At 43.6% G+C, this 24,629-nt stretch overlaps 3 protein-coding genes and 1 long non-coding RNA gene across 4 annotated transcripts; 3 read left to right on the plus strand and 1 right to left on the minus strand.

Moving 5' to 3' along the window:
• Positions 1–371: 371 nt before the first annotated feature.
• On the plus strand, positions 372–1,354 carry LOC128407658 (olfactory receptor 10X1-like). Its single transcript, XM_053376294.1, has one exon. It carries the CDS (start codon positions 413–415, stop codon positions 1,352–1,354), a length of 942 nt encoding a protein of 313 aa, XP_053232269.1. The 5' UTR covers positions 372–412.
• A 1,272-nt stretch (positions 1,355–2,626) lies between these two features.
• Positions 2,627–5,885, minus strand: LOC128407659 (uncharacterized). The gene is made up of 3 exons (XR_008328851.1): positions 4,908–5,885; positions 4,450–4,559; positions 2,627–3,295 (listed from the first exon to the last, which is right to left on the minus strand). It is a non-coding gene; the product is annotated as an uncharacterized LOC128407659 (long non-coding RNA).
• Positions 5,886–8,861: 2,976 nt separating this feature from the next.
• Positions 8,862–10,246, plus strand: LOC128407657 (olfactory receptor 10X1-like). Its single transcript, XM_053376293.1, has one exon. The coding sequence runs from the start codon at positions 9,200–9,202 to the stop codon at positions 10,139–10,141; it is 942 nt and encodes a 313-aa protein (XP_053232268.1). The 5' UTR covers positions 8,862–9,199; the 3' UTR covers positions 10,142–10,246.
• Positions 10,247–22,072: 11,826 nt separating this feature from the next.
• Positions 22,073–23,151, plus strand: LOC128409593 (olfactory receptor 10X1-like). The gene has a single exon (XM_053380176.1). It carries the CDS (start codon positions 22,191–22,193, stop codon positions 23,130–23,132), a length of 942 nt encoding a protein of 313 aa, XP_053236151.1. The 5' UTR covers positions 22,073–22,190; the 3' UTR covers positions 23,133–23,151.
• Positions 23,152–24,629: the final 1,478 nt, after the last annotated feature.

Raw genomic sequence — 24,629 nt, forward strand, 5'->3', positions numbered from 1 at the left:
AGGCGCTCCTTGAATCAAAAATGCAGTTGACCACTTAGCCACTAAACTAATTGCTTCAGAATAAAATCCAAAGCGCAATTGCAGCTAGTTTTTCCATGTATTTTTCACGGAGAGCCAGTTTTGTGCAAATAGGAAGAGAAAACTAAAAATGCTTTGATCCTGGCAAAGAAATTAAGCCTGCAGAAAGAAGCATCATTTAAATCCTTGGAGTCAGACAAGATGCTAGGTAGATCTGTCTTTGAGTCCTTTTCTTTGAGCCAGTCAGTTGCTTTATTATTATTATTATTATTATTATTATTATTATTATTATTATTTAACAATGTGAAAGATCCATGCTGCTCATTGTCCATAAGACTGAGCCTTGTGTTTGGTAACTGTGATCTTTTTCTTTCTAAGGTGCTGGTACAACACAATGAAGAAGAATCACACACAAGTGACAGAATTTATCCTGCTTGGGTTCTCTGTGCCTCCAGAGCTACAGATTGCATTTTTCATCCTGTTCCTGCTCCTGTACATCCTAACCCTGATAGGAAATCTGCTGATAATGTCCGTTGTTTATTCTGATCGGAGCCTCCATGTTCCCATGTACATCTTCATCTTTGCTTTGTCTTGCTCTGAAACCTGTTACAGTTTAGTCATTGTCCCCAAAATGCTGGTTGATTTGCTAGCAAAAGTCAGAACAATCTCTTTTGCATGGTGTGGTGCACAAATGTTTCTTTTCCTTGGAGTGGGTTCAGCAAACTGTCTCATTCTTCAATGTATGGGCTATGATCGGTACCTAGCAATATGCCACCCCTTGCGCTATCCTCTTCTTATGAACACGCGGGTAATTGTCTGGCTCATAGCCATTTCCTGGATTTTGGGATTCCTCATATCTCTAAGTGAGGCTGCTCAGATCCTTAGGTTGCCCTTTTGTGGCCCCAATGCCATCCGGCACTTCTTTTGTCACATGAGGGCAGTGGTTAGGTTAGCCTGCACTGTCGACAATACGACTGAAGTGGCAATCTCTACTATCACCATGCTGGTTCTGGCCAGCAGCCTTCTGTTCATCATGTTGACTTACATCTTAATTCTCTCCACCATCCTGCGCATCCCCTCCACGGAGAGCCGTCAGAAAGCTTTCTCCACCTGTGCCGCTCACATCATTGTGGTAAGTGTGCACTATACATTTGCCTCCATCATTTATTTCAAATCGAGCTCAGCTGACACATTAGAGGATGACACGCTATTGTCTATACCTTACACCATAATTACTCCGTTTCTCAGTCCCATTATCTTTACTTTGAGAAACAAGGAAATCAAGGTTGCAGTAAGGAAGGTAATCACTAAAAAGGTACTTTCCCAAAAGATATGAATACAATAAATGCAAACAAATTCCATTTAAACCAAATTGTATTTGTGGTTGTTTCAGTGTATCGCTAGGTTGTGTAGCAAATGTCTTCATGTTAGAGGATAGCCCAAAGGGTATGAGTCCTGGGTCTTTCATATTTGACCCTGGGTGCCCTGCCTAATCCTCTTCTTGGCTTATAGAGTGACTGGTGGCCTTGCAAATTGAAGTACTCACACTCACACACCATCTTAAATTTCCCAGAGGAATCTATCCATATAAATCATCATATGCAAATTTTATAAAAGTTTCTATGATGGCCATGTGGTCTGAGTTTGTCCATTGTTCTCTATCGCAGACTCTTTGTTCTTAAGTTATAAATTGTCATATAAGAAGAAAACAAAAGCAATGTTGTCAGAGCTGCCCGAGGTCCCAGCTCACAGAGGACCAACGCTGCTTCGTTGTTTAGTATAAAATTATTTATTGAAGTTCAGTTTCACTTCCACAGCTGCAGCGTGCAGCACTACGTCTCAAACTTTAGACCGCCGAAGCTCCGTCTGAATCTCCTCCCCCCTGACACCAGTTTAAGACTCTAGCCTTGCTCCACCTCTTCCTTTGTTCTTTCCTCCTCTGGGTCCGCCTGCCCGTCGGGGTCTCGCCCTTCCTAGACTCTTCTGACGCTGAGTCCCCTGACTCTTCCCCCTCCCTCCGTCGGGCTTTAGGACCTGGCTCCCAATCCGGGTTTTCTGCTGTCCCGCGCGCCTGCACATTTGAACTTGGCGCGCGCACCCAGCCTCCCACTTTCCTTCTGACCGTTACACTGCTGTCACTGCTCCCTCCTTCGGGGAGGCTAGCTGGACCTGACCTCCCCTCCGTTTCCCCACTTTCCGATGGGGGCGTGGTCAGCCCTGACTCATCTTCTCTCCCCGCTGGAGGAGAGGCTGGTCCTGACACATGTGACTCTTCCCCTCCACTGCGCTCTGGTGGGGGAGCTGGTCCTGATCCCCCGCTGCTGCCTTGGGACTCCCCGCTGGCCCCTTGCTTCTGGTGTGTCCCCCCTGGGACCCCCCTTGCCCTCACCATCGGCGCCCCCTTCTGGGAATCTTCTGATTCGCTGGAGAAGCTCATGGAATCTCTCGGGTCACTGTCATACTCCCCTACGCTCCCCTCGGATTCCTCTCCTTCGCTCTCCATTTCCTCTCTCCCCTGTGCTTCTGCTCCTGAGCCCCTGACAAATGTATTCTCAAAAGAGCTGAAATTAGTGGAAAATATTTACAATAACAAGTCACAAAGAAGCGCTGAGGACAGCATCCTGCTATTTATTGGCTAATGAAAACCTGCAGAGGATTCAAACCCCATGATCTTAATGCAGACCAGATGAAATACACTTGAATTTCCTGATAAGTGTTCATTCAGCAAGTTCATGATGAAGTTTTCCTCCTCTGGTTCATGACCTTGAGGTCTGTGTTGGGGTGTCCTGGAAGTCTGCTGGTTTCAGAGTATGGCCCTTTCTGATGTGATTCATTTTTCCTTTGGGGCAAAGTCACACCTATGTAGAATGGAGGAGGGCACGGCTTTGTGGGCTCCATGTTTGTGTCTCTGTTGTGTGGCCTGTTGTTGCTGCAATAATAGATGGCTGTGTGTTTTGGAGTACCCTTCTGGAAGGATTCTCATGAGTGGACGTGCGCGCGCGCACACACACACACACACACACCAGATCCAGAGCAATAAACTGATCTAGAGCATTTGTTCATAGCATTCTGTAACTGATTGAGGATGTACACCAATACTCTTCACATGCTCACCTCCTTCCCCACCCACCGAGAAAAGCCCTTTGCCCCTGCAGTGCCATTTCTGATGCTTTTCTTTCAGGTGCTGCTTTTGATTTAGTATTTGCATGCTGCTCTCCCAACAACAAAGCTGAACAGCGAAGTAGAGAAGACCATATTTCCATCCATAGAGCCAGTGCTAAAGAACATAGTCAAGGAAAAAACCAAACCATTCAATGAACAGTTAATGCAGTTCAATACAAACAATAAATAAATAAATAAATAAATAAATAACCAACCAACCAACCAACCAACCAACCATGAATACCTGCTGAGATAGGAAGGGGGCTTTTTCCTTATGCAGTGCAACAGCACAACCCTAGACAGCAGCTTCTTTTATAATTTCTGCCGCAAACTAAGGCAAGCCAGCTGGTCTCACTGAGCTCTGGACACAACACAAGCACTCCCTTGCAAACTTTGCTGCCACTACTATGACCAGTGAAATTACCGAGGTTGGAGTCCAAGCCCACCTCCCCACCCCAACAATGTTGTAGCATGTGGCTGGGAGACCAGCTTGAGTGACTAGCTCCTGCTGCTGCTGCCCTGGAAGGATGCTGAGGGAAAGAGAGGAGAAGCTGCCAGCCATTGCATTCAGCTCCATCCCCTTGCTCCTCCTGCAATGTCACCCAACCTGCATCTTCACCCAGCTCCCTCAATATTTGGCGCAAGGTGGCGCCTCTGTGGGGGACAGCAGCAGTTCTGAGGGTTGTTAGGAGACTTCTTACTACCCTCTCAAAGTTATGGTTCCCTGGGAAGAGGGACAGAATGTTAAACCACTCTAAGAATTGGAGCTCTGTGTAGCTCTCAGCACCCTTAACAACCTGCAATGCTCATGAGCCTTTAGAGGGAAGCCATGCCAGTTAAAAGTGCCATGATGCTATCTTAAATGTATAGTGCAGATGGGACCCATGTTAGGAGAGGGCCTTACTGCAAGACCACAGGAACTCTCAGATTCTGGCCTTTAATCAAAGTAATGGGGTCAAGGAGGATGTGTCCTCTCTTTCTGAAGTCTTGTGATGAGCTACTGAATTCCATAACAAGGCATCGTGTGACATGGTCCCGGGGGTTGGAGGGGGAAAGTGAGAAACAGAGGGAGTGAAGTGAATTCTGACAGAATGCTTTCTTTTGGCCACTTACTAAAAAGCCGGATGTGCTGCTACCCCAACACAGATAGAAACAGTAATGCACATGGCTGTTTTCAGCTCAAAACTGCCCATTTAACGTGGTTAGCCAGCTGTGCTTTTGAAACATCATGAGAGATCTGTGATAAATCAACTGAAAAGCAACACTTACGTGTAAGAGGCATTTGTGCCATCCACCCACTTCCATGCCATTTCTGTTGTCATGTATCTTAAGCCAATCCACTGTGAGGTCTTCTTTTTCATGTTATAAACGAGGAAATCCTAGAAAAAGATAGAGAATTGATGGATTTTCTCCTCACCCGCTCCTCAGTGTTCCCAGCAGTGGACCTGAGGACTGCACCCCACATGTCTCTGTACAAATGTGAGTAAATCATATGCACATGTTCACATAGCTAAGAAGTAGAGCACACACTTAGCATGCTGAGGGATGGGTGAACTTCTGCCTTCCTGTTTTTCTTGTCCTTTCAGGCCTCACATTGACAACTTAAAACATAGCTAGGTTGTTCTTTTTCACAATTGAAGCTGAAGATGGTTTGGATGGGGGTGTGTGGATACATTGACACATGGTGCTTCATAAGAAACAACAGGATAGATATGAATTTTTTCTACCATCATGTGCTCACTGCTTCCCAAACCAGTAGCAGGAGCACACTGGATGCAGAGTAAATAGTGAGCTCCTGCTCTTTTGGATGTGACGGCCATTTTGTGTGATGCCACTCCACATGGGAGCCATTTTGTGTGTAGCATTTCTATTTGCCCCAAAAGGTTGCTGACATCGGGTTTACTATTGTGCTGGCCTCCTAATTCACAGGACCATCAAACGCATGGAGCGTGTGGGAAAGGGCTTGGAAAGGTCACAAACACTGATTTTAAAAAGTGCCTCAAAAGAGAAGAATGCAACAACATGATTTATCCTGATTCCTTGGGCTAGCTGCCATCAATGTAACTTTCTACTATAGTATACTGAACTCTGATCTTTTGCTAGTAGAGGGAGGTTTTTTCCTGAACAGTGAAAGATACATTATTGAGGGCTAGACAAGGGTAGTAATATGACTCAGCAGAAGTCAATGCTTTATAACATCAATCAATAACTTGTTAATCACTACATCAGGGGTGCCAACATGAACAAAATATTGGGGGGCTCAGGTAAGCCCCGCCCCACATAATCATTCACAACACACACACCATTTGAATGGCTATGCCCATCAACATTGATGGGGCCCTTGCCACCTCAAAAATGGGACGTCACCCTACTGAAAAAACTAAGCAATAAATTACAGTTGTTGAGGGAACGGAAACAAAAGGATAGCTTCACGATGGTTTGGCTTAGTTTTATTACGTTTGCAAGTCTTCTAGATAATAATCCCTCAAAAAGCAGTGTATAGCTCTATATGGCTAGAGTGATCCTACAAAAGGAAAAGGCCTTGGGATTCCATTTCTACCCCCTTTCCCCCCACATTCACATTCACACAAGCACATCCTTTTCTCCATTGTCTAATAAAAGAAACACTTAGTTCATTAATAATCATCCCTGCCCCAGACTCACTTGAATTTTTTACTAAATGACTGCCACTCAAATAAACCTGACCTCTTATCATCAATAAATATTGTCTTATTTTCTATTTATAGATTTTCTATGTTTTTTCTTTTCTTTTTGTCAACATTTGGTGCTTAATAGGTATAATATTATGCTTTCTCAATCAGAAAAGTTTCTTTTTTTATTTTCCAGATTAAGGGTATATAAATGTTCTACATTGTTAAGGGGCTGAATTGTTAAAATTAAATAAAAATCATTATTATTTTTAGTTTAAAAACAAAAGTATCTAAAGAGCTGTCATATAGAAGATGAAGCAAGCTTGAAGTGAGCCAGTGTGGTGTAGTGGTTAAGAGCGGTAGTCTCGTAATCTGGGGAACCGGGTTCGCGTCTCCGCTCCTCCACATGCAGCTGCTGGGTGACCTTGGGCCAGGCACACTTCTTTGAAGTCTCTCAGCCCCACTCACCTCACAGAGTGTTTGTTGTGGGGGAGGAAGGGAAAGGAGAATGTTAGCCGCTTTGAGACTCCTTAAAGGGAGTGAAAGGCGGGATATCAAATCCAAACTCCTCCTCCTCCTCTTCTTCTTCTTCTTCTTCTTCTTCTTCTTGTTTTCTCCTGCTCCGGAGGGTAGGACCCAACCCAAGGGATTCCAGTTACAAGAAAGGAGATTCTGACTAAATACCAAGAAGGATGTTCTGAACATAGGAGCTGTTCAACAATGGAATGGACTCCTTTGGAAGTGGAATGAAAATATTCCTTGGAGGTTTTTAAGCAGAGGTTGGATGGCCATCTGTCATAGATGTTCTAGTCGAGACTTTTGCACTGCAGGAATTTGGATGACCCTCAAGGTCTCTTCCAACTGTACAATTCTATGATTCTGTAAAAACAACAACAACACCTCAGACAACCGTTTATGTGGTCTACAAAAGAATCTCAACTAAAATTTATAGATATTTAAAGAGTGTAGCCATATTAGTCTCTTGCAGCAAAAACAGCCCAAGACTCTTTTGGTGCATTTCGCAAAGTGGGCTTGAGTCAGCAGCAGTTCTGAACCATTTTTATTCTTGAAAGGTTAGTCCTTAAGAAGGATTCAAGAAGTGAACCAAGCATGGCTCAATGGACAGACAGGATCCAAAAACATAGAGTGCTTTTTCATATCTCAGCTATGCATGTAAGAAATAGCTGTGCGTGTAGATGAAGAAATATGACTAATTAGAAATATGATTAATTAGTATTTTTTTAAACTAAAAAACATTGGCCTGTTGAGTTTCTGAAACTTGAACTTAATTTTGTTTTTCTGGAGTAAATAACAAATGATGAAATATCTGATATGCTTTCCTTTATTAAACATCTCCTGAGCCAAATTAGTGTAATTTCCCCACAGGCCTCGCTCCACGAATGTCTCTGGGATCTTGACACTGAATCCCCACAACCTGCGAACAGGGTTAAGCTACCTTTCTCTTTTACTTTTTGGAATGGAATGTTAAACTTATTGCATAGTTAGGGGATGACATGCTCTCCACCCATTCCTTTGCAACAGGACTACAGATTTCAGTGGAAATTGTGGCAAGACGTTTTGGTCCTTACTTGAGTTTACTCTCTTTTTTTCCCTGAGGCCAGTTGTAGTTTCCTCCTTCTCTTTTTCTTTTTGCAGCTCCAGATCAGAAACGGAAGGTAAGCCTCCTGTTATTGGGATCATTCTGACAATCAGAAAGTGTGCTTTGTTTGAGAACTCATTTCAAACAATGTTTCAGGGAACTCCAACATTCTTTAGGGTTCCTCAATGAGAACAACAGAGATGGTAACCAAGCATTCTTGAACTTTTCACTTGTTTCCATCACTACTGATCTTCTCTCACATTCTGAAGGACCAAAGCATTATTGCATGACTTCTAATGGTGCTGAATTACCTGGGAAACTAGCTGTTAACCAGCTCAGGTATATGGCAATGTCCTTAAAAATATATATCATTTTTGGCCTTCTTGTTGATCCACACAGTGGTGTGCAGTTGGAAAGTATATAAATTTCAACCACTGCAGTTAGTGGAAGTGATCTGGGAATGGAGAAGAATGCCTCAGGCGATGAACTTAATAGAGGTATGGTGCAGGAGAGGAAAGGGGCAGTGTCACTCTCCTCAACAAACCTACTGCAGTTAGATCTCACCAACCCTCTGTCCAGGTTGGGTGGTATTCAACTAAGTAAGCTTCTGCCCACTTTGTGTGATATTCAAGTAAGTATTATCCACTGAAATTAAGAAACAACCTAAGTTAGGTGCTCTGAATAGAACTTAGTTAAATACCATCCTTTATATAGTAAAAGTGTGGACCCGTAAATGATAGGCGCTCCATGAAGCAAACATGCATTTGAACACTTAGCCACTAAACTAATTGCTTCAGAATAAAATCTAAAGTGCAATTGCAACTAGTTTTTCCATGTATTTTTATGGAGAGCCAGTTTTGTGCAAATAGACAGAGAAAACTAAAAATGCTTTGATCCTGGCAAAGAAATTAAGCTTGCAGAAAGAAGCATCATTTAAATCCTTGGAGTCAGACAAGATGCTAGGTAGATCTGTCTTTGAATCCTTTTCTTTGAGCCAGTCGGTTATTGTTTTATTATTATTATTATTATTATTATTAATTGAATTTATATACCGCCCTATATCTGGAGGTCTCAGGGCAGTTGACAGGTGTAGACAATCATAAGACAGATGAACCAATTGTAAAATGGATGAAGTCAGAACTTTTGAGGTTGTGCCCTGTGGTACATATTTTGCTGGTAAAAAAGGCAAAGAGGTTATAATTGGTTTATTAAATTTTGTAATTATTAAACTATAATATATCAGATGGTTAAGAAGGGATTCTGACGCAATCTAGGTGCACTCAAAGGTAAAGGCAAAGGGACCCCTGACTATTAGGTCCAGTCGTGACCGACTCTGGGGTTGCGGCGCTCATCTCGCTTTATTGGCCGAGTGAGCCGGTGTACAGCTTCCGGGTCATGTGGCTAGCATGACTAAGCCATTTCTGGTGAACCAGAGCAGCGCACAGAAACACCGTTTACCTTCCCGCCGGAGCGGTACCTATTTATCTACTTGCACTTTGACGTGCTTTCGAACTGCTAGGTTGGCAGGAGCAGGGACTGTACAACGGGAGCTCACCCCATCGCAGGGATTCGAACCGCTGACCTTCTGATCGGCAAGTCCTAGGCTCTGTGGTTTAACCCACAGCGCCACCCGCATCCTCGTACGCTCATAGTGATCTTTTAATAACTAGTAACAATGTGAAAGATCCATGCTGCTCATTGTCCATAAGACTGAGCCTTGTGTTTGGTAACTTTGATCTTCTTCTTTCTAAGGTGCTGGTACAACACAATGAAGAAGAATCACACACAAGTGACAGAATTTATCCTGCTTGGGTTCTCTGTGCCTCCAGAGCTACAGATTGCATTTTTCATCCTGTTCCTGCTCCTGTACATCCTAACCCTGATAGGAAATCTGCTGATAATGTCCGTTGTTTATTCTGATCGGAGCCTCCATGTTCCCATGTACATCTTCCTCTTTGCTTTGTCTTGCTCTGAAACCTGTTACAGTTTAGTCATTATCCCCAAAATGCTGGTTGATTTGCTAGCAAAAGTCAGAACAATCTCTTTTGCAGGGTGTGGTGCACAAATGTTTCTTTTCCTTGGACTGGGTGCAACAAACTGTCTCATTCTTACATGTATGGGCTATGATCGGTACCTAGCAATATGCCACCCCTTGCGCTATCCTGTCCTTATGAATATGCGGGTAATTCTTTGGTTCATAGTCATTTCCTGGATTGCGGGATTCCTCATATCTCTAAGTGAGGCTGCTCAGATCCTTAGGTTGCCCTTTTGTGGCCCCAATGCCATCCGGCACTTCTTTTGTCACATGAGGGCAGTGGTTAGGTTAGCCTGCACTGCCGACAATACAACTGAAGTGTCTATCTCTACTATTGGCATGCTGGGTTTGGCTGGCAGCCTTCTGTTCATCATGTTGACCTACATCTTAATTCTCTCCACCATCCTGCGCATCCCCTCCACGGAGGGCCGCCAGAAAGCTTTCTCCACCTGTGCCGCCCACCTCATTGTGGTAAGTGTGCACTATACATTTGCCTCCATCATTTATTTCAAATCGAGCTCAGCTGACACATTAGAGGATGACACGCTGATTTCCATACCCTACACCATAATTACTCCATTTCTCAGTCCCATTATCTTTACTTTGAGAAACAAAGAGATCAAGGTTGCGGTAAGGAAGGTAATCACTAAAAAGGTACTTTCCCAAAAGATATGAATACAATAAATGCAAACAAATTCCATTTAAACCAAATTGCATTTGTGGTTGTTTCAGTGTATCGCTAGGTTGTGTAGCAAATGTCTTCATGTTAGAGGATAGCCCAAAGGGTATGAGTCCTGGGTCTTTCATATTTGACCCTGGGTGCCCTGCCTAATCCTCTTCTTGGCTTATAGAGTGACTGGTGGCCTTGCAAATTGAAGTACTCACACACCATCTTAAATTTCCCAGAGGAATCTATCCATATAAATCATCATATGCAAATTTTATAAAAGTTTCTATGATGGCCATGTGGTCTGAGTCTGTCCATTGTTCTCTATCGCAGACACTTTGTTCTTAAGTTATAAATTGTCATATAAGAAGAAAACAAAAGCAATGTATTCTCAAAAGAGCTGAAATTACTGGAAAATATTTACAATAACAAGTCACAAAGAAGCGCTGAGGACAACATCCTGCTATTTATTGGCTAATGAACATCTGTAGAGGGTTCAAACCACATGATCTTAATACAGACCAGATGAAATACATTTGAATTTCCTGATAAGTGTTCATTCAGCAAGTACATGATGAAGTTCCCCTCCTTTGGTTCATGAATAGCCACCTTGAGGTCAGTGTTGGGGTGTCCTGGAAGTCTGCTAGTTTCAGAGTATGGCCCTTTCTGATGTGACTCATTTTTCCTTTGGGGCAAAGTCACACCTATGTAGGATGTAGGAGATCATAGAATCATAGAATCATAGAATCAGAGTTGGAAGAGACCACAAGGGCCATCGAGTCCAACCCCCTGCCAAGCAGGAAACACCATCAGAGCACTCCTGACATATGGTTGTCAAGCCTCTGCTTAAAGACCTCCAAAGAAGGAGACTCCACCACACTCCTTGGCAGCAAATTCCACTGTCGAACAGCTCTTACTGTCAGGAAGTTCTTCCTAATGTTTAGGTGGAATCTTCTTTCTTGTAGTTTGGATCCATTGCTCCGTGTCCGCTTCTCTGGAGCAGCAGAAAACAACCTTTCTCCCTCCTCTATGTGACATCCTTTTATATATTTGAACATGGCTATCATATCACCCCTTAACCTCCTCTTCTCCAGGCTAAACATGCCCAGCTCCCTTAGCCGTTCCTCATAAGGCATCGTTTCCAGGCCTTTGACCATTTTGGTTGCCCTCCTCTGGACACGTTCCAGTTTGTCAATGTCCTTCTTGAACTGTGGTGCCCAGAACTGGACACAGTACTCCAGGTGAGGTCTGACCAGAGCAGAATACAGTGGTACTATTACTTCCCTTGATCTAGATGCTATACTCCTATTGATGCAGCCCAGAATTGCATTGGCTTTTTTAGCTGCCGCGTCACACTGTTGGCTCATGTCAAGTTTGTGGTCAACCAAGACTCCTAGATCCTTTTCACATGTAGTGCTCTCAAGCCAGGTGTCCCCCATCTTGTATTTGTGCCTCTCATTTTTTTTGCCCAAGTGCAATACTTTACATTTCTCCCTGTTAAAGTTCATCTTGTTTGTTTTGGCCCAGTTCTCTAATCTGTCAAGGTCATTTTGAAGTGTGTTCCTGTCCTCTGGGGTGTTAGCCACCCCTCCCAGTTTGGTGTCATCTGCAAATTTGATCAGGATGCCCTTGAGTCCATCATCCAAGTCGTTGATAAAGATGTTGAATAAGACCGGGCCCAAGACAGAACCCTGTGGCACCCCACTAGTCACTCTTCTCCAGGATGAAGAGGAACCATTGATGAGCACCCTTTGGGTTCGGTCAGTCAGCCAGTTACAAATCCACTGAGTGGTAGCATAGTCAAGACCGCATTTTACCAGCTTCTTTACAAGAATATCATGGGGCACCTTGTCAAATGCCTTGCTGAAATCAAGGTAGGCTACGTCCACTGCGTTCCCTTCATCTACCAGGCTTGTAATTCTGTCAAAAAACGAGATCAGGTTAGTCTGACATGACTTATTTTTCAGAAATCCATGCTGACTATTGGTGATCACAGCATTCCTTTCTAGGTGCTCACAGACTGTTTGCTTAATGATCTGCTCCAGAATCTTCCCTGGTATTGATGTCAGACTGACTGGGCGGTAATTATTTGGGTCCTCTCTTTTCCCCTTTTTGAAAATAGGGACAACATTTGCCCTCCTCCAGTCTGCCGGGACTTCGCCTGTTCTCCAGGAATTCTCAAAGATGACTGCCAGTGGTTCTGAAATCACATCTGCCAGTTCTTTTAATACTCTTGGATGCAGTTCATCTGGCCCTGGAGACTTGAATACATCTAGACTAGCCAAGTATTCTTGTACTATCTCCTTAGTTATTCTGGGCTGTGTTTCCTCTGCTGAATCATTTGCTCCAAATTCTTCAGGTCGGGCATTGTTTTCTTTATCGGAGAAGACTGAGGCAAAGAAGGCATTGAGGAGTTCAGCCCTTTCTGTGTCCCCTGTTTGCATTTCACCATCTTCTCCTCTGAGTGACCCCACTGTTTCTTTGTTCTTCCTTTTGCTACGAACATACCCATAAAAGCCTTTTTTGTTGCTTTTAACCTCTCTAGCAAGCCTGAGTTCATTCTGTGCTTTAGCTTTTCTGACTTTGTGTCTACATGTGCTGGCTATTTGTTTGAATTCCTCTTTGGTGGTTTCCCCCCTTTTCCATTTTTTGTACACATCCTTTTTTAATCTTAACTCAGTTAAAAGTTCTTTAGATAGCCACCCTGGCTTCTTTAGGCACCTTCCATGTTTCCGTCTCATTGGTATTGCCTGAAGTTGTGCTTTTACTATCTCCCTCTTAACAAACTCCCAGCCATCATGAACTCCCTTTCCTTTTAGTATTACTGTCCATGGGATCTCACCCAGCACTTCCCTAAGTTTTATGAAGTCGGCTTTCTTAAAGTCGAGAAATTGAGTCCTAGTATGCTTGGCTGCTCCTTTCCGCTGTATAGTAAACTTCAGAAGAGCATGATCACTCGCGCCTAATGATCCTTCCACTTCTACCCCACTAACCAGGTCATCAACATTGGTTAGGACCAGATCTAAAATGGCTGTTCCTCTTGTAGCTTCTCCCACTTTCTGGACAATGAAGTTGTCTGCAAGGCCAGTGAGGAATCTGTTTGACCTTATGCTCTTGGCTGAGTTTGACATCCAACAAATATCCGGGTAATTGAAGTCCCCCATTACTACTATCTCCCTTCCTTTTGCATGCTTGGCCATCTGTTCCAGGAAGGCATCATCTATGTCCTCCGTTTGGCTTGGGGATCTATAGTAAACTCCCACAATGAGGTCACTGTTATTCTTCTCTCCCTTAATTTTGACCCAAATGCTCTCACTTTGGCTTTGAGGTTCTAAATCTTGGATCTCTTCACAGGTATACACATCCCTGACATATAACGCCACTCCTCCTCCTTTCTTGTCTGGTCTGTTTCTCTGAAATAGATTGTATCCCTCCATTATTACATTCCAATCGTGGGACTTATCCCACCAGGTTTCAGTGATGCCTATTATGTCATATTTAGTTTGCTGTACCAAGAGCTCAAGCTCATCTTGTTTATTTCCCATACTTTGCGCATTAGTGTACAGACATTGAAGTCCATTAATCATTCCCCCGTGTCTCTTATTTAAGGATTTTTTCCTCCCACCACTAGGTCTGCGTGCTGTTTGCTCCATTCGGTCTATGACATTTGGATGATCATCTTCATCAATTGATAGACTCCTACCTTCAGGAACTCTGTCTCCCTCCCCCACATTAGTCAGTTTAAAGCCCTCCTGATGAGGTTTCTGAGATTTTTTGCAAAAACATTCCTACCAACCGTTGTGAGGTGCAGCCCATCGCTTGCCAGAAGTCCATCTTCAAGAAACTGCATTCCGTGATCTAAGAATCCAAACCGTTCCTGTTTACACCATTTGCGAAGCCAGTTGTTCACTTCCACTATTTTTCCCTCTCTCCCTGGGCCACGTCGTTCAACTGGGAGGACAGATGAGATGACAATTTGTGCATTTAATTGCTTCAATTTCCTGCCCAGAGCCTCGTAATCTCTTTTGATCTTCTGGAGGCTATTGCTTGCAGTGTCATTGGTTCCCACATGAACCAAGAGGAAGGGGTATTTGTCAGTGGGTTTTATGATTCCTTGCAGTCGTTCAGTTACATCTTGGATCTTAGCCCCGGGGAGACAGCACACTTCCCGAGACATCTTGTCAGGCCCACAGATCACTGCTTCTGTTCCCCTCAGTAGGGAATCCCCTATCACCACTACACGCCTCCTCTTAGGTCTGGTCGGGGTTCTTCCGTGAGCTGTCCGTTCCAAGGTCGCCTGCACATTCCCTGAAGACTGCCTTTGCTGCTCGTCTTCATATACCTGATCGACTGTAATGAGGGAGAGATCCTCAAATGGAGTCTGCTCTTCGTCTTCCATGCTAGGGGAAAGGACCTCAAAGCGATTGCGTATTTCTAAACAATCAGAGCGAACCCTGGGCCTCCTACTTCTTTGAGTCACGTTTCTCCATATATCTGGCTCCTGTGTTGGTGAACTAGCCTCCTTCTCAGGGGAGTCCCCTGTCTCCTCCTTGGTGGAGACGGTGTGCTCTGTTGCTTCCAAGGAGAGCTCCAGCTCTCTAATTCTTTGGAGCGTAGCTACACGTTCCTCCAGTTGCTGGACTTTGTCTTTTAAGAGGGCAATCAACATGCAATTGCTGCAGGTAAAGCTGCCTGCAACCTTTGGCAAGATGGCAAACATTGCGCAGGAACCACAGGCGACTGCAGCTGTTCCCTCACCCTCCATCTTGAGAAGGTGTCGTTGGGGGTGACTACAGCGGTCCTCCATCATAAAAAGCGTGAAGACAGGACAAATAAATCCCCCCAAATAAACCTATATCTCCCCCAACAAACGTTTGAGACTAGCTCCCCTAAATCTAAAAGATGGATCAAACTTTTTGTTCCTTCTTCAGCCGCTGCCCTACAAGCTCTGACAAGCTCCTCCCACAGCTAATCCCCTACCTCAACAGAAGCCCTGCCCCCTCTGACCTTTGCACAGAGAAAGCAGCTAATCAGCCACAAGAAACTCACACAAGAAAACCCTTTTTGTTCCTTCTTCAGCCGCTGCCCTACAAGCTCTGATCATGGCTGTGTGGGCTCCATGTTTGTGTCTCTGTTGTGTGGCCTGTTGCTGCTGCAATAATAGATGGCTGTGTGATTTGGAGTACCCTTCTGGAAGGATTCTCATGAGTGGGCACACACCCACACCAGATCCAGAGCAATAAACTGATCTATAGCATTTGTGCATAGCATTCTGTAACTGATTGAGGATGTACACCAATACCAAACAGAAGATGGTTCAGTGAGAACTATGAAAAGCCTGCCAGACACAAATAAACAGATTTGTGGAGTTGCATGAGCCATTACGCCACTTATGGTTCTCTCCTTTCTTCATGACAACACAGTCTTTTGGATTATGGCCAGCTTTGCTAGTCGGTTCAGAAGGCCCCCATCGTCTGAAAAAGAAAAAGAAAAGCAAACATTTGCCTGGTGATGAACTTGCCAAACTGTCAGTTCTCACTCGCCTTCTTCTTTCTAGTCCCTTGTGGTTACTCTTCACATGCTCACCTCCTTCCCCACCCACCAAGAAATGCCCTTTGCCCCTTCGGTGCCATTTCTGATGCTTTTCTTTCAGGTGTTGATTTTGATTTAGTATTTGCATGCTGCTCTCCCAACAACAAAGCTGAACAGCGAAGTAGACGAGACCATATTTCCATCCATAGAACCAGAGCTAAAAAACATAGTGGCATACCAGTCAAGTAGAAAACAAACCGTTCAATGAACAGTTAATGCAGTTCAATACAAACTCATTAATAATGACCGCTCCCCGCTTAAAAACGGGGGGCGCCCTTTGCGTGGACGCGTGCAGCCCCTGGATCTCGAGCGGCTCCAATAGCTTAGGCTTGGCCTTCCCTTCCCTCAGGTGGGGTACCTGGAGGTCTCTGCCTACCTCAGTCATTTGCCCAATCCCACCTGGGGGAAGCGTTGCCAAGGAGACCAGTCCAGGTAGGGGAGGGATTACCTGCCCACACAATAGAGGGAGGATCTTACCTGGGAATCCTCACTTGGCTCCAGAGCTTCTCCCACCCTACCCACCCTCAGTTAATGTCTTATTTTGAAGGTTAACTTTTCTTCACAGGTTTCGCAGGTTAACTTTTCTTCACAGGTATGCGGGCGCTGCTACGTAAGGTCGCTGTTAAAGGGCCGGAAAGGAATTTCCCTGCATTGGCAGGTTTCGCCTTTCCCGTAGCAAAACGTCACAACTTTGGCAGTATCAGGCCTTGGGCGGAATCCTTTAGTCCATCTTCCTCTTTGCGGCGGCGATACCAGGGTTCCCCGTTAAAGGGGTTTCTGAAGGGAGGCTTTGGCCGTGCGCCGAAAGGTTGTCATTGCTCTCCCCTGCGGCGGCGGCGTAACGGGGGCGGCTGTCTCTGCTTGAACATATGTTCTCCAGAGCCGGCCCATCCCCCCCACACACACTGGATAACCCTGATGCTCCCTAGATCCCCGGCTGGGGACTGGGGAGGGAGAACGCCCAATGCCTGAGCCAAGGTCTACCCACATTTGAAATTCAATAAAGTTGTGGCCAATTTAATCCCATAGCACGTTGTCTCGAGTCGTTATTCCGCATGACGGGGGGACCGCGGGGGATCTGGGGACTCCGCCTGTCCACGCAATAATAATTTACCAGAAATGTTTGCTGAGATAGGAAAGGGGCTGTTTCCTTACCCAGTGCAACAGCACAACCCTAGGTAGCAGCTTTTTTTATAATTTCTGCCGCAAACTAAGGCAAGCCAGCTGGTCTCACTCGGCTCTGAACAGAACACAAGCAATCCCTTGCAAACTTTGCTGCCACTATTATAACCAGTAACATTACCGAAGTTGGAGTCCAAGCCCACCTCCACACCCCAACAATGTTGTAGCATGTGGCTGTAAGACCAGGGGCACTGAGCTTTTTTGGGTCAAGGAGGATGAGTCCTCTCTTTCTGAAGTCTTGTGATGAGATACTGAATTCCATAACAAGGCATCGTGTGACATGGTTCTGGGGGTTGGAGGGGGAGGCGAGAAACAGAGGGAGTGATGTGAATTCTGACAGAATGCTTTCTTTTGGCCACTTACTAAAAACCCGGATGTGCTGCTACCCCAACACAGATAGAAACTAATGCACATGGCAGTTTTCAGCTCAAAACTGCCCATTTAACATGGTTAGCCAGCTGTGCTTTTGAAACATCATGAGAGATCTGTGATAAATCAACTGAAAAGCAACACTTACGTGTAAGAGGCATTTGTGCCATCCACCCACTGCCACGCCATTTCTGTTGTCATGTATCTTAAGCCAATCCACTGTGAGGTCTTCTTTTTCATGTTATAAACAAGGAAATCCTAGAAAAAGATAGAGAATTGATGGATTTTCTCCTCACCCGCTCCTCAGTATTTCCAGCAGTGGACCTGAGGACTGCACCCCACATGTCTCTGTACAAATGTGAGTAAATCATATGCACATGTTCACATAGCTAAGAAGCAGAGCACACACTTAGCATGCTGAGGGATGGACGAACTTCTGCCTTCCTGTTTTTCTTGTCCTTTCAGGCCTCACATTGACAACTTAAAACATAGCTAGGTTGTTCTTTTTCACAATTGAAGCTGAAGATGGTTTGGATGGGGTGTGTGTGGATACATTGACACATGGTGCTTCATAAGAAACAACAGGATAGATATGAATTTTTTCTACCATCATGTGCTCACTGCTTCCCAAACCAGTAGCAGGAGCACACTGGATGCAGAGTAAATAGTGAGCTCCTGCTCTTTTGGATGTGACGGCCATTTTGTGTGATGCCACTCCACATGGGAGCCATTTTGTGTGTAGCATTTCTATTTGCCCCAAAAGGTTGCTGACATCGGGTTTACTATTGTGCTGGTCTCCTAATTCACAGGAGCATCAAACGCATGGAGCGTGTGGGAAAGGGCTTGGAAAGGTCACAAACACTGATTTTAAAAAGTGCCTCAAAAGAGAAGAATGCAACAACATGATTTATCCTGATTCCTTGGGCTAGCTGCCATCAATGTAGCTTTCTACTATAGTATACTGAACTCTGATCTTTTGCTAGTAGAGGGAGGTTTTTTCCTGAACAGTGAAAGATACATTATTGAGGGCTAGACAAGGGTAGTAATATGACTCAGCAGAAGTCAATGCTTTATAACATCAATCAATAACTTGTTAATCACTACATCAGGGGTGCCAACATGAACAAAATATTGGGGGGCTCAGGTAAGCCCCGCCCCACATAATCATTCACAACACACACACCATTTGAATGGCTATGCCCATCAACATTGATGGGGCCCTTGCCACCTCAAAAATGGGACGTCACCCTACTGAAAAAACTAAGCAATAAATTACAGTTGTTGAGGGAACGGAAACAAAAGGATAGCTTCACGATGGTTTGGCTTAGTTTTATTACGTTTGCAAGTCTTCTAGATAATAATCCCTCAAAAAGCAGTGTATAGCTCTATATGGCTAGAGTGATCCTACAAAAGGAAAAGGCCTTGGGATTCCATTTCTACCCCCTTTCCCCCCACATTCACATTCACACAAGCACATCCTTTTCTCCATTGTCTAATAAAAGAAACACTTAGTTCATTAATAATCATCCCTGCCCCAAACTCACTTGAATTTTTTACTAAATGACTGCCACTCAAATAAACCTGACCTCTTATCATCAATAAATATTGTCTTATTTTCTATTTATAGATTTTCTATGTTTTTTCTTTTCTTTTTTGTCAACATTTGGTGCTTAATAGGTATAATATTATGCTTTCTCAATCAGAAAAGTTTCTTTTTTTATTTTCCAGATTAAGGGTATATAAAAGTTCTACATTGTTAAGGGGCTGAATTGTTAAAATTAAATAAAAATCCTTATTATTTTTAGTTTAAAAACAAAAGTATCTAAAGAGCTGTCATATAGAAGATGAAGCAAGCTTGAAGTGAGCCAGTGTGGCGTAGTGGTTAAGAGCGGTAGTCTCATAATCTGGGGAACCGGGTTCGCGTCTCCGCTCCTCCACATGCAGCTGCTGGGTGACCTTGGGCTAGTCACACTTCTTTGAAGTCTCTCAGCCCCACTCACCTCACAGAGTATTTGTTGTGGGGGAGGAAGGGAAAGGAGAATGTTACCCGCTTTGAGACTCCTTAAAGGGAGTGAAAGGCGGGATATCAAATCCAAATTCTTCTTCTTCTTCTTCTTCTTCTTCTTCTTCTTCTTCTTCTTCTTCTTCTTCTTCTTCTTCTTCTTTTCTCCTGCTCCGGAGGGTAGGACCCAACCCAAGGGATTCAAGTTACAAGAAAGGAGATTCTGACTAAACACCAAGAAGGATGTTCTGAACATAGGAGCTGTTCAACAATGGAATGGACTCCTTTGGAAGTGGAATGAAAATATTCCTTGGAGGTTTTTAAGCAGAGGTTGGATGGCCATCTGTCATAGATGTTCTAGTCGAGACTTTTGCACTGCAGGAATTTGGATGACCCTCAAGGTCTCTTCCAACTGTACAATTCTATGATTCTGTAAAAACAACAACACCTCAGACAACCGTTTATGTGGTCTACAAAAGAATCTCAACTAAAATTTATAGATATTTAAAGAGTGTAGCCATATTAGTCTCTTGCAGCAAAAACAGCCCAAGACTCTTTTGGTGCATTTCGCAAAGTGGGCTTGAGTCAGCAGCAGTTCTGAACCATTTTTATTCTTGAAAGGTTAGTCCTTAAGAAGGATTCAAGAAGTGAACCAAGCATGGCTCAATGGACAGACAGGATCCAAAAACATAGAGTGCTTTTTCATATCTCAGCTATGCATGTAAGAAATAGCTGTGCGTGTAGATGAAGAAATATGACTAATTAGAAATATGACCAATTAGTATTTATTTAAACTAAAAAACATTGGCCCGTTGAGTTTCTGAAACTTGAACTTAATTTTGTTTTTCTGGAGTAAATAACAAATGATGAAATATCTGATATGCTTTCCTTTATTAAACATCTCCTGAGCCAAATTAGTGTAATTTCCCCACAGACCTCGCTCCACGAATGTCTCTGGGATCTTGACACTGAATCCCCACAACCTGCGAACAGGGTTAAGCTACCTTTCTCTTTTACTTTTTGGAATGGAATGTTAAACTTATTGCATAGTTAGGGGATGACATGCTCTCCACCCATTCCTTTGCAACAGGACCACAGATTTCAGTGGAAATTGTGGCAAGACGTTTTGGTCCTTACTTGAGTTTACTCTCTTTTTTGTTTTTGTTTGGCCAGTTGTAGTTTCCTCCTTCTCTTTTTCTTTTTGCAGCTCCAGATCAGAAACGGAAGGTAAGCCTCCTGTTATTGGGATCATTCTGACAATCAGAAAGTGTGCTTTGTTTGAGAACTCATTTCAAACAATGTTTCAGGGAACTCCAACATTCTTTAGGGTTCCTCACTGAGAACAACAGAGATGGTAACCAAGCATTCTTGAACTTTTCACTTGTTTCCATCACTACTGATCTTCTCTCACATTCTGAAGGACCAAAGCATTATTGCATGACTTCTAATGGTGCTGAATTACCTGGGAAACTAGCTGTTAACCAGCTCAGGTATATGGCAATGTCCTTAAAAATATATATCATTTTTGGCCTTCTTGTTGATCCACACAGTGGTGTGCAGTTGGAAAGTATATAAATTTCAACCACTGCAGTTAGTGGAAGTGATCTGGGAATGGAGAAGAATGCCTCAGGCGATGAACTTAATAGAGGTATGGTGCAGGAGAGGAAAGGGGCAGTGTCACTCTCCTCAACAAACCTACTGCAGTTAGATCTCACCAACCCTGTGTCCAGGTTGGGTGGTATTCAACTAAGTAAGCTTCTGCCCACTTTGAGTGATATTCAAGTAAGTATTATCCACTGAAATTAAGAAACAACCTAAGTTAGGTGCTCTGAATAGAACTTAGTTAAATACCATCCTTTATATAGTAAAAGTGTGGACCTGTAAATGATAGGCATTCCATGAATCAAACATGCATTTGAACACTTAGCCACTAAACTAATTGCTTCAGAATAAAATCTAAAGTGCAATTGCAGCTAGTTTTTCCATGTATTTTTATGGAGAGCCAGTTTTGTGCAAATAGACAGAGAAAACTAAAAATGCTTTGATCCTGGCAAAGAAATTAAGCTTGCAGAAAGAAGCATCATTTAAATCCTTGGAGTCAGACAAGATGCTAGGTAGATCTGTCTTTGAATCCTTTTCTTTGAGCCAGTCGGTTATTGTTTTTTTTTATTATTAGTATTAATTGAATTTATATACCACCCTATATCTGGAGGTCTCAGGGCAGTTGACAGGTGTAGACAATCATAAGACAGATGAACCAATTGTAAAATGGATGAAGTCAGAACTTTTGAGGTTGAGTCCTGTGGTACATATTTTGCTGGTAAAAAAGGCAAGGAGGTTATAATTGGTTTATTAAATTTTGTAATTATTAAACTATAATATATCAGATGGTTAAGAAGGGATTCTGACGCAATCTAGGTGCACTCATAGGTAAAGGCAAAGGGACCCCTGACCATTAGGTCCAGTCGTGACCGACTCTGGGGTTGCGGCGTTCATCTCGCTTTATTGGCCGAGTGAGCCGGTGTACAGCTTCCGGGTCATGTGGCTAGCATGACTAAGCCATTTCTGGCGAACCAGAGCAGCGCACAAAAACACCGTTTACCTTCCCGCCGGAGCGGTACCTATTTATCTACTTGCACTTTGACGTGCTTTCAAACTGCTAGGTTGGCAGGAGCAGGGACTGTGCAACGGGAGCTCACCCCATCGCAGGGATTCGAACTGCTGACCTTCTGATCGGCAAGTCCTAGGCTCTGTGGTTTAACCCACAGCGCCACCCACATCCTCGTACGCTCATAGTGATCTTTTAATAACTAGTAACAATGTGAAAGATCCATGCTGCTCATTGTCCATAAGACTGAGCCTTGTGTTTGGTAACTGTGATCTTCTTCTTTCTAAGGTGCTGGTACAACACAATGAAGAAGAATCACACACAAGTGACAGAATTTATCCTGCTTGGGTTCTCTGTGCCTCCAGAGCTACAGATTGCATTTTTCATCCTCTTCCTGCTCCTGTACATCCTAACTCTGATAGGAAATCTGCTGATAATGTCCGTTGTTTATTCTGATCGGAGCCTCCATGTTCCCATGTACATCTTCCTCTTTGCTTTGTCTTGCTCTGAAACCTGTTACAGTTTAGTCATTGTCCCCAAAATGCTGGTTGATTTGCTAGCAAAAGTCAGAACAATCTCTTTTGCAGGGTGTGGTGCACAAATGTTTCTTTTCCTTGGACTGGGTGCAACAAACTGTCTCATTCTTACATTTATGGGCTATGATCGGTACCTAGCAATATGCCACCCCTTGCGCTATCCTGTCCTTATGAATATGCGGGTAATTCTTTGGTTCATAGTCATTTCCTGGATTGCGGGATTCCTCATATCTCTAAGTGAGGCTGCTCAGATCCTTAGGTTGCCCTTTTGTGGCCCCAATGCCATCCGGCACTTCTTTTGTCACATGAGGGCAGTGGTTAGGTTAGCCTGCACTGCCGACAATACAACTGAAGTGACAATCTCTACTATCACCATGCTGGGTTTGGCTGGCAGCCTTCTGTTCATCATGTTGACCTACATCTTAATTCTCTCCACCATCCTGCGCATCCCCTCCACGGAGAGCCGCCAGAAAGCTTTCTCCACCTGTGCCGCCCACCTCATTGTGGTAAGTGTGCACTATACATTTGCCTCCATCATTTATTTCAAATCGAGCTCAGCTGACACATTAGAGGATGACACGCTGATTTCCATACCCTACACCATAATTACTCCATTTCTCAGTCCCATTATCTTTACTTTGAGAAACAAAGAGATCAAGGTTGCGGTAAGGAAGGTAATCACTAAAAAGGTACTTTCCCAAAAGATATGAATACAATAAATGCAAACAAATTCCATTTAAACCAAATTGTATTTGTGGTTGTTTCAGTGTATCGCTAGGTTGTGTAGCAAATGTCTTCATGTTAGAGGATAGCCCAAAGGGTATGAGTCCTGGGTCTTTCATATTTGACCATGGGTGCCCTGCCTAATCCTCTTCTTGGCTTATAGAGTGACTGGTGGCCTTGCAAATTGAAGTACTCACACTCACACATCATCTTAAATTTCCCAGAGGAATCTATCCATATAAATCATCATATGCAAATTTTATAAAAGTTTCTATGATGGCCATGTGGTCTGAGTCTGTCCATTGTTCTCTATCGCAGACACTTTGTTCTTAAGTTATAAATTGTCATATAAGAAGAAAACAAAAGCAATGTATTCTCAAAAGAGCTGAAATTAGTGGAAAATATTTACAATAACAAGTCACAAAGAAGCGCTGAGGACAACATCCTGCTATTTATTGGCTAATGAACATCTGTAGAGGGTTCAAACCCCATGATCTTAATGCAGACCAGATGAAATACACTTGAATTTCCTGATAAGTGTTCATTCAGCAAGTTCATGATGAAGTTCCCCTCCTTTGGTTCATGACCTTGAGGTCAGTGTTGGGGTGTCCTGGAAGTCTGCTAGTTTCAGAGTATGGCCCTTTCTGATGTGACTCATTTTTCCTTTGGGGCAAAGTCACACCTATGTAGGATGTAGGAGATCATGGCTGTGTGGGCTCCATGTTTGTGTCTCTGTTGTGTGGCCTGTTGCTGCTGCAATAATAGATGGCTGTGTGATTTGGAGTACCCTTCTGGAAGGATTCTCATGAGTGGGCACACACCCACACCAGATCCAGAGCAATAAACTGATCTATAGCATTTGTGCATAGCATTCTGTAACTGATTGAGGATGTACACCAATACCAAACAGAAGATGGTTCAGTGAGAACTATGAAAAGCCTGCCAGACACAGGCAAGCTGCATGCTCTTTTCACAAACAAACAGATTGGTGGAGTTGCACGAGCCATTACGCCACTTATGGTTCTCTCCTTTCTTCATGACAACACAGTCTTTTGGATTACGGCCAGCTTTGCTAGTCGGTTCAGAAGGCCCCCATCGTCTGAAAAAGAAAAAGAAAAGCAAACATTTGCCTGGTGATGAACTTGCCAAACTGTCAGTTCTCACTCGCCTTCTTCTCTCTAGTCCCTTGTGGTTACTCTTCACATGCTCACCTCCTTCCCCACCCACCAAGAAATGCCCTTTGCCCCTTCGGTGCCATTTCTGATGCTTTTCTTTCAGGTGCTGATTTTGATTTAGTATTTGCATGCTGCTCTCCCAACAACAAAGCTGAACAACGAAGTAGACGAGACCATATTTCCATCCATAGAACCAGAGCTAAAAAACATAGTGGCATACCAGTCAAATAGAAAACAAACCGTTCAATGAACAGTTAATGCAGTTCAATACAAACTCATTAATAATAATAATTTACCAGAAATGTTTGC

This window comes from Podarcis raffonei, chromosome 2, assembly GCF_027172205.1.
Source record: "Podarcis raffonei isolate rPodRaf1 chromosome 2, rPodRaf1.pri, whole genome shotgun sequence".
Lineage (NCBI taxonomy): Eukaryota > Metazoa > Chordata > Lepidosauria > Squamata > Lacertidae > Podarcis > Podarcis raffonei.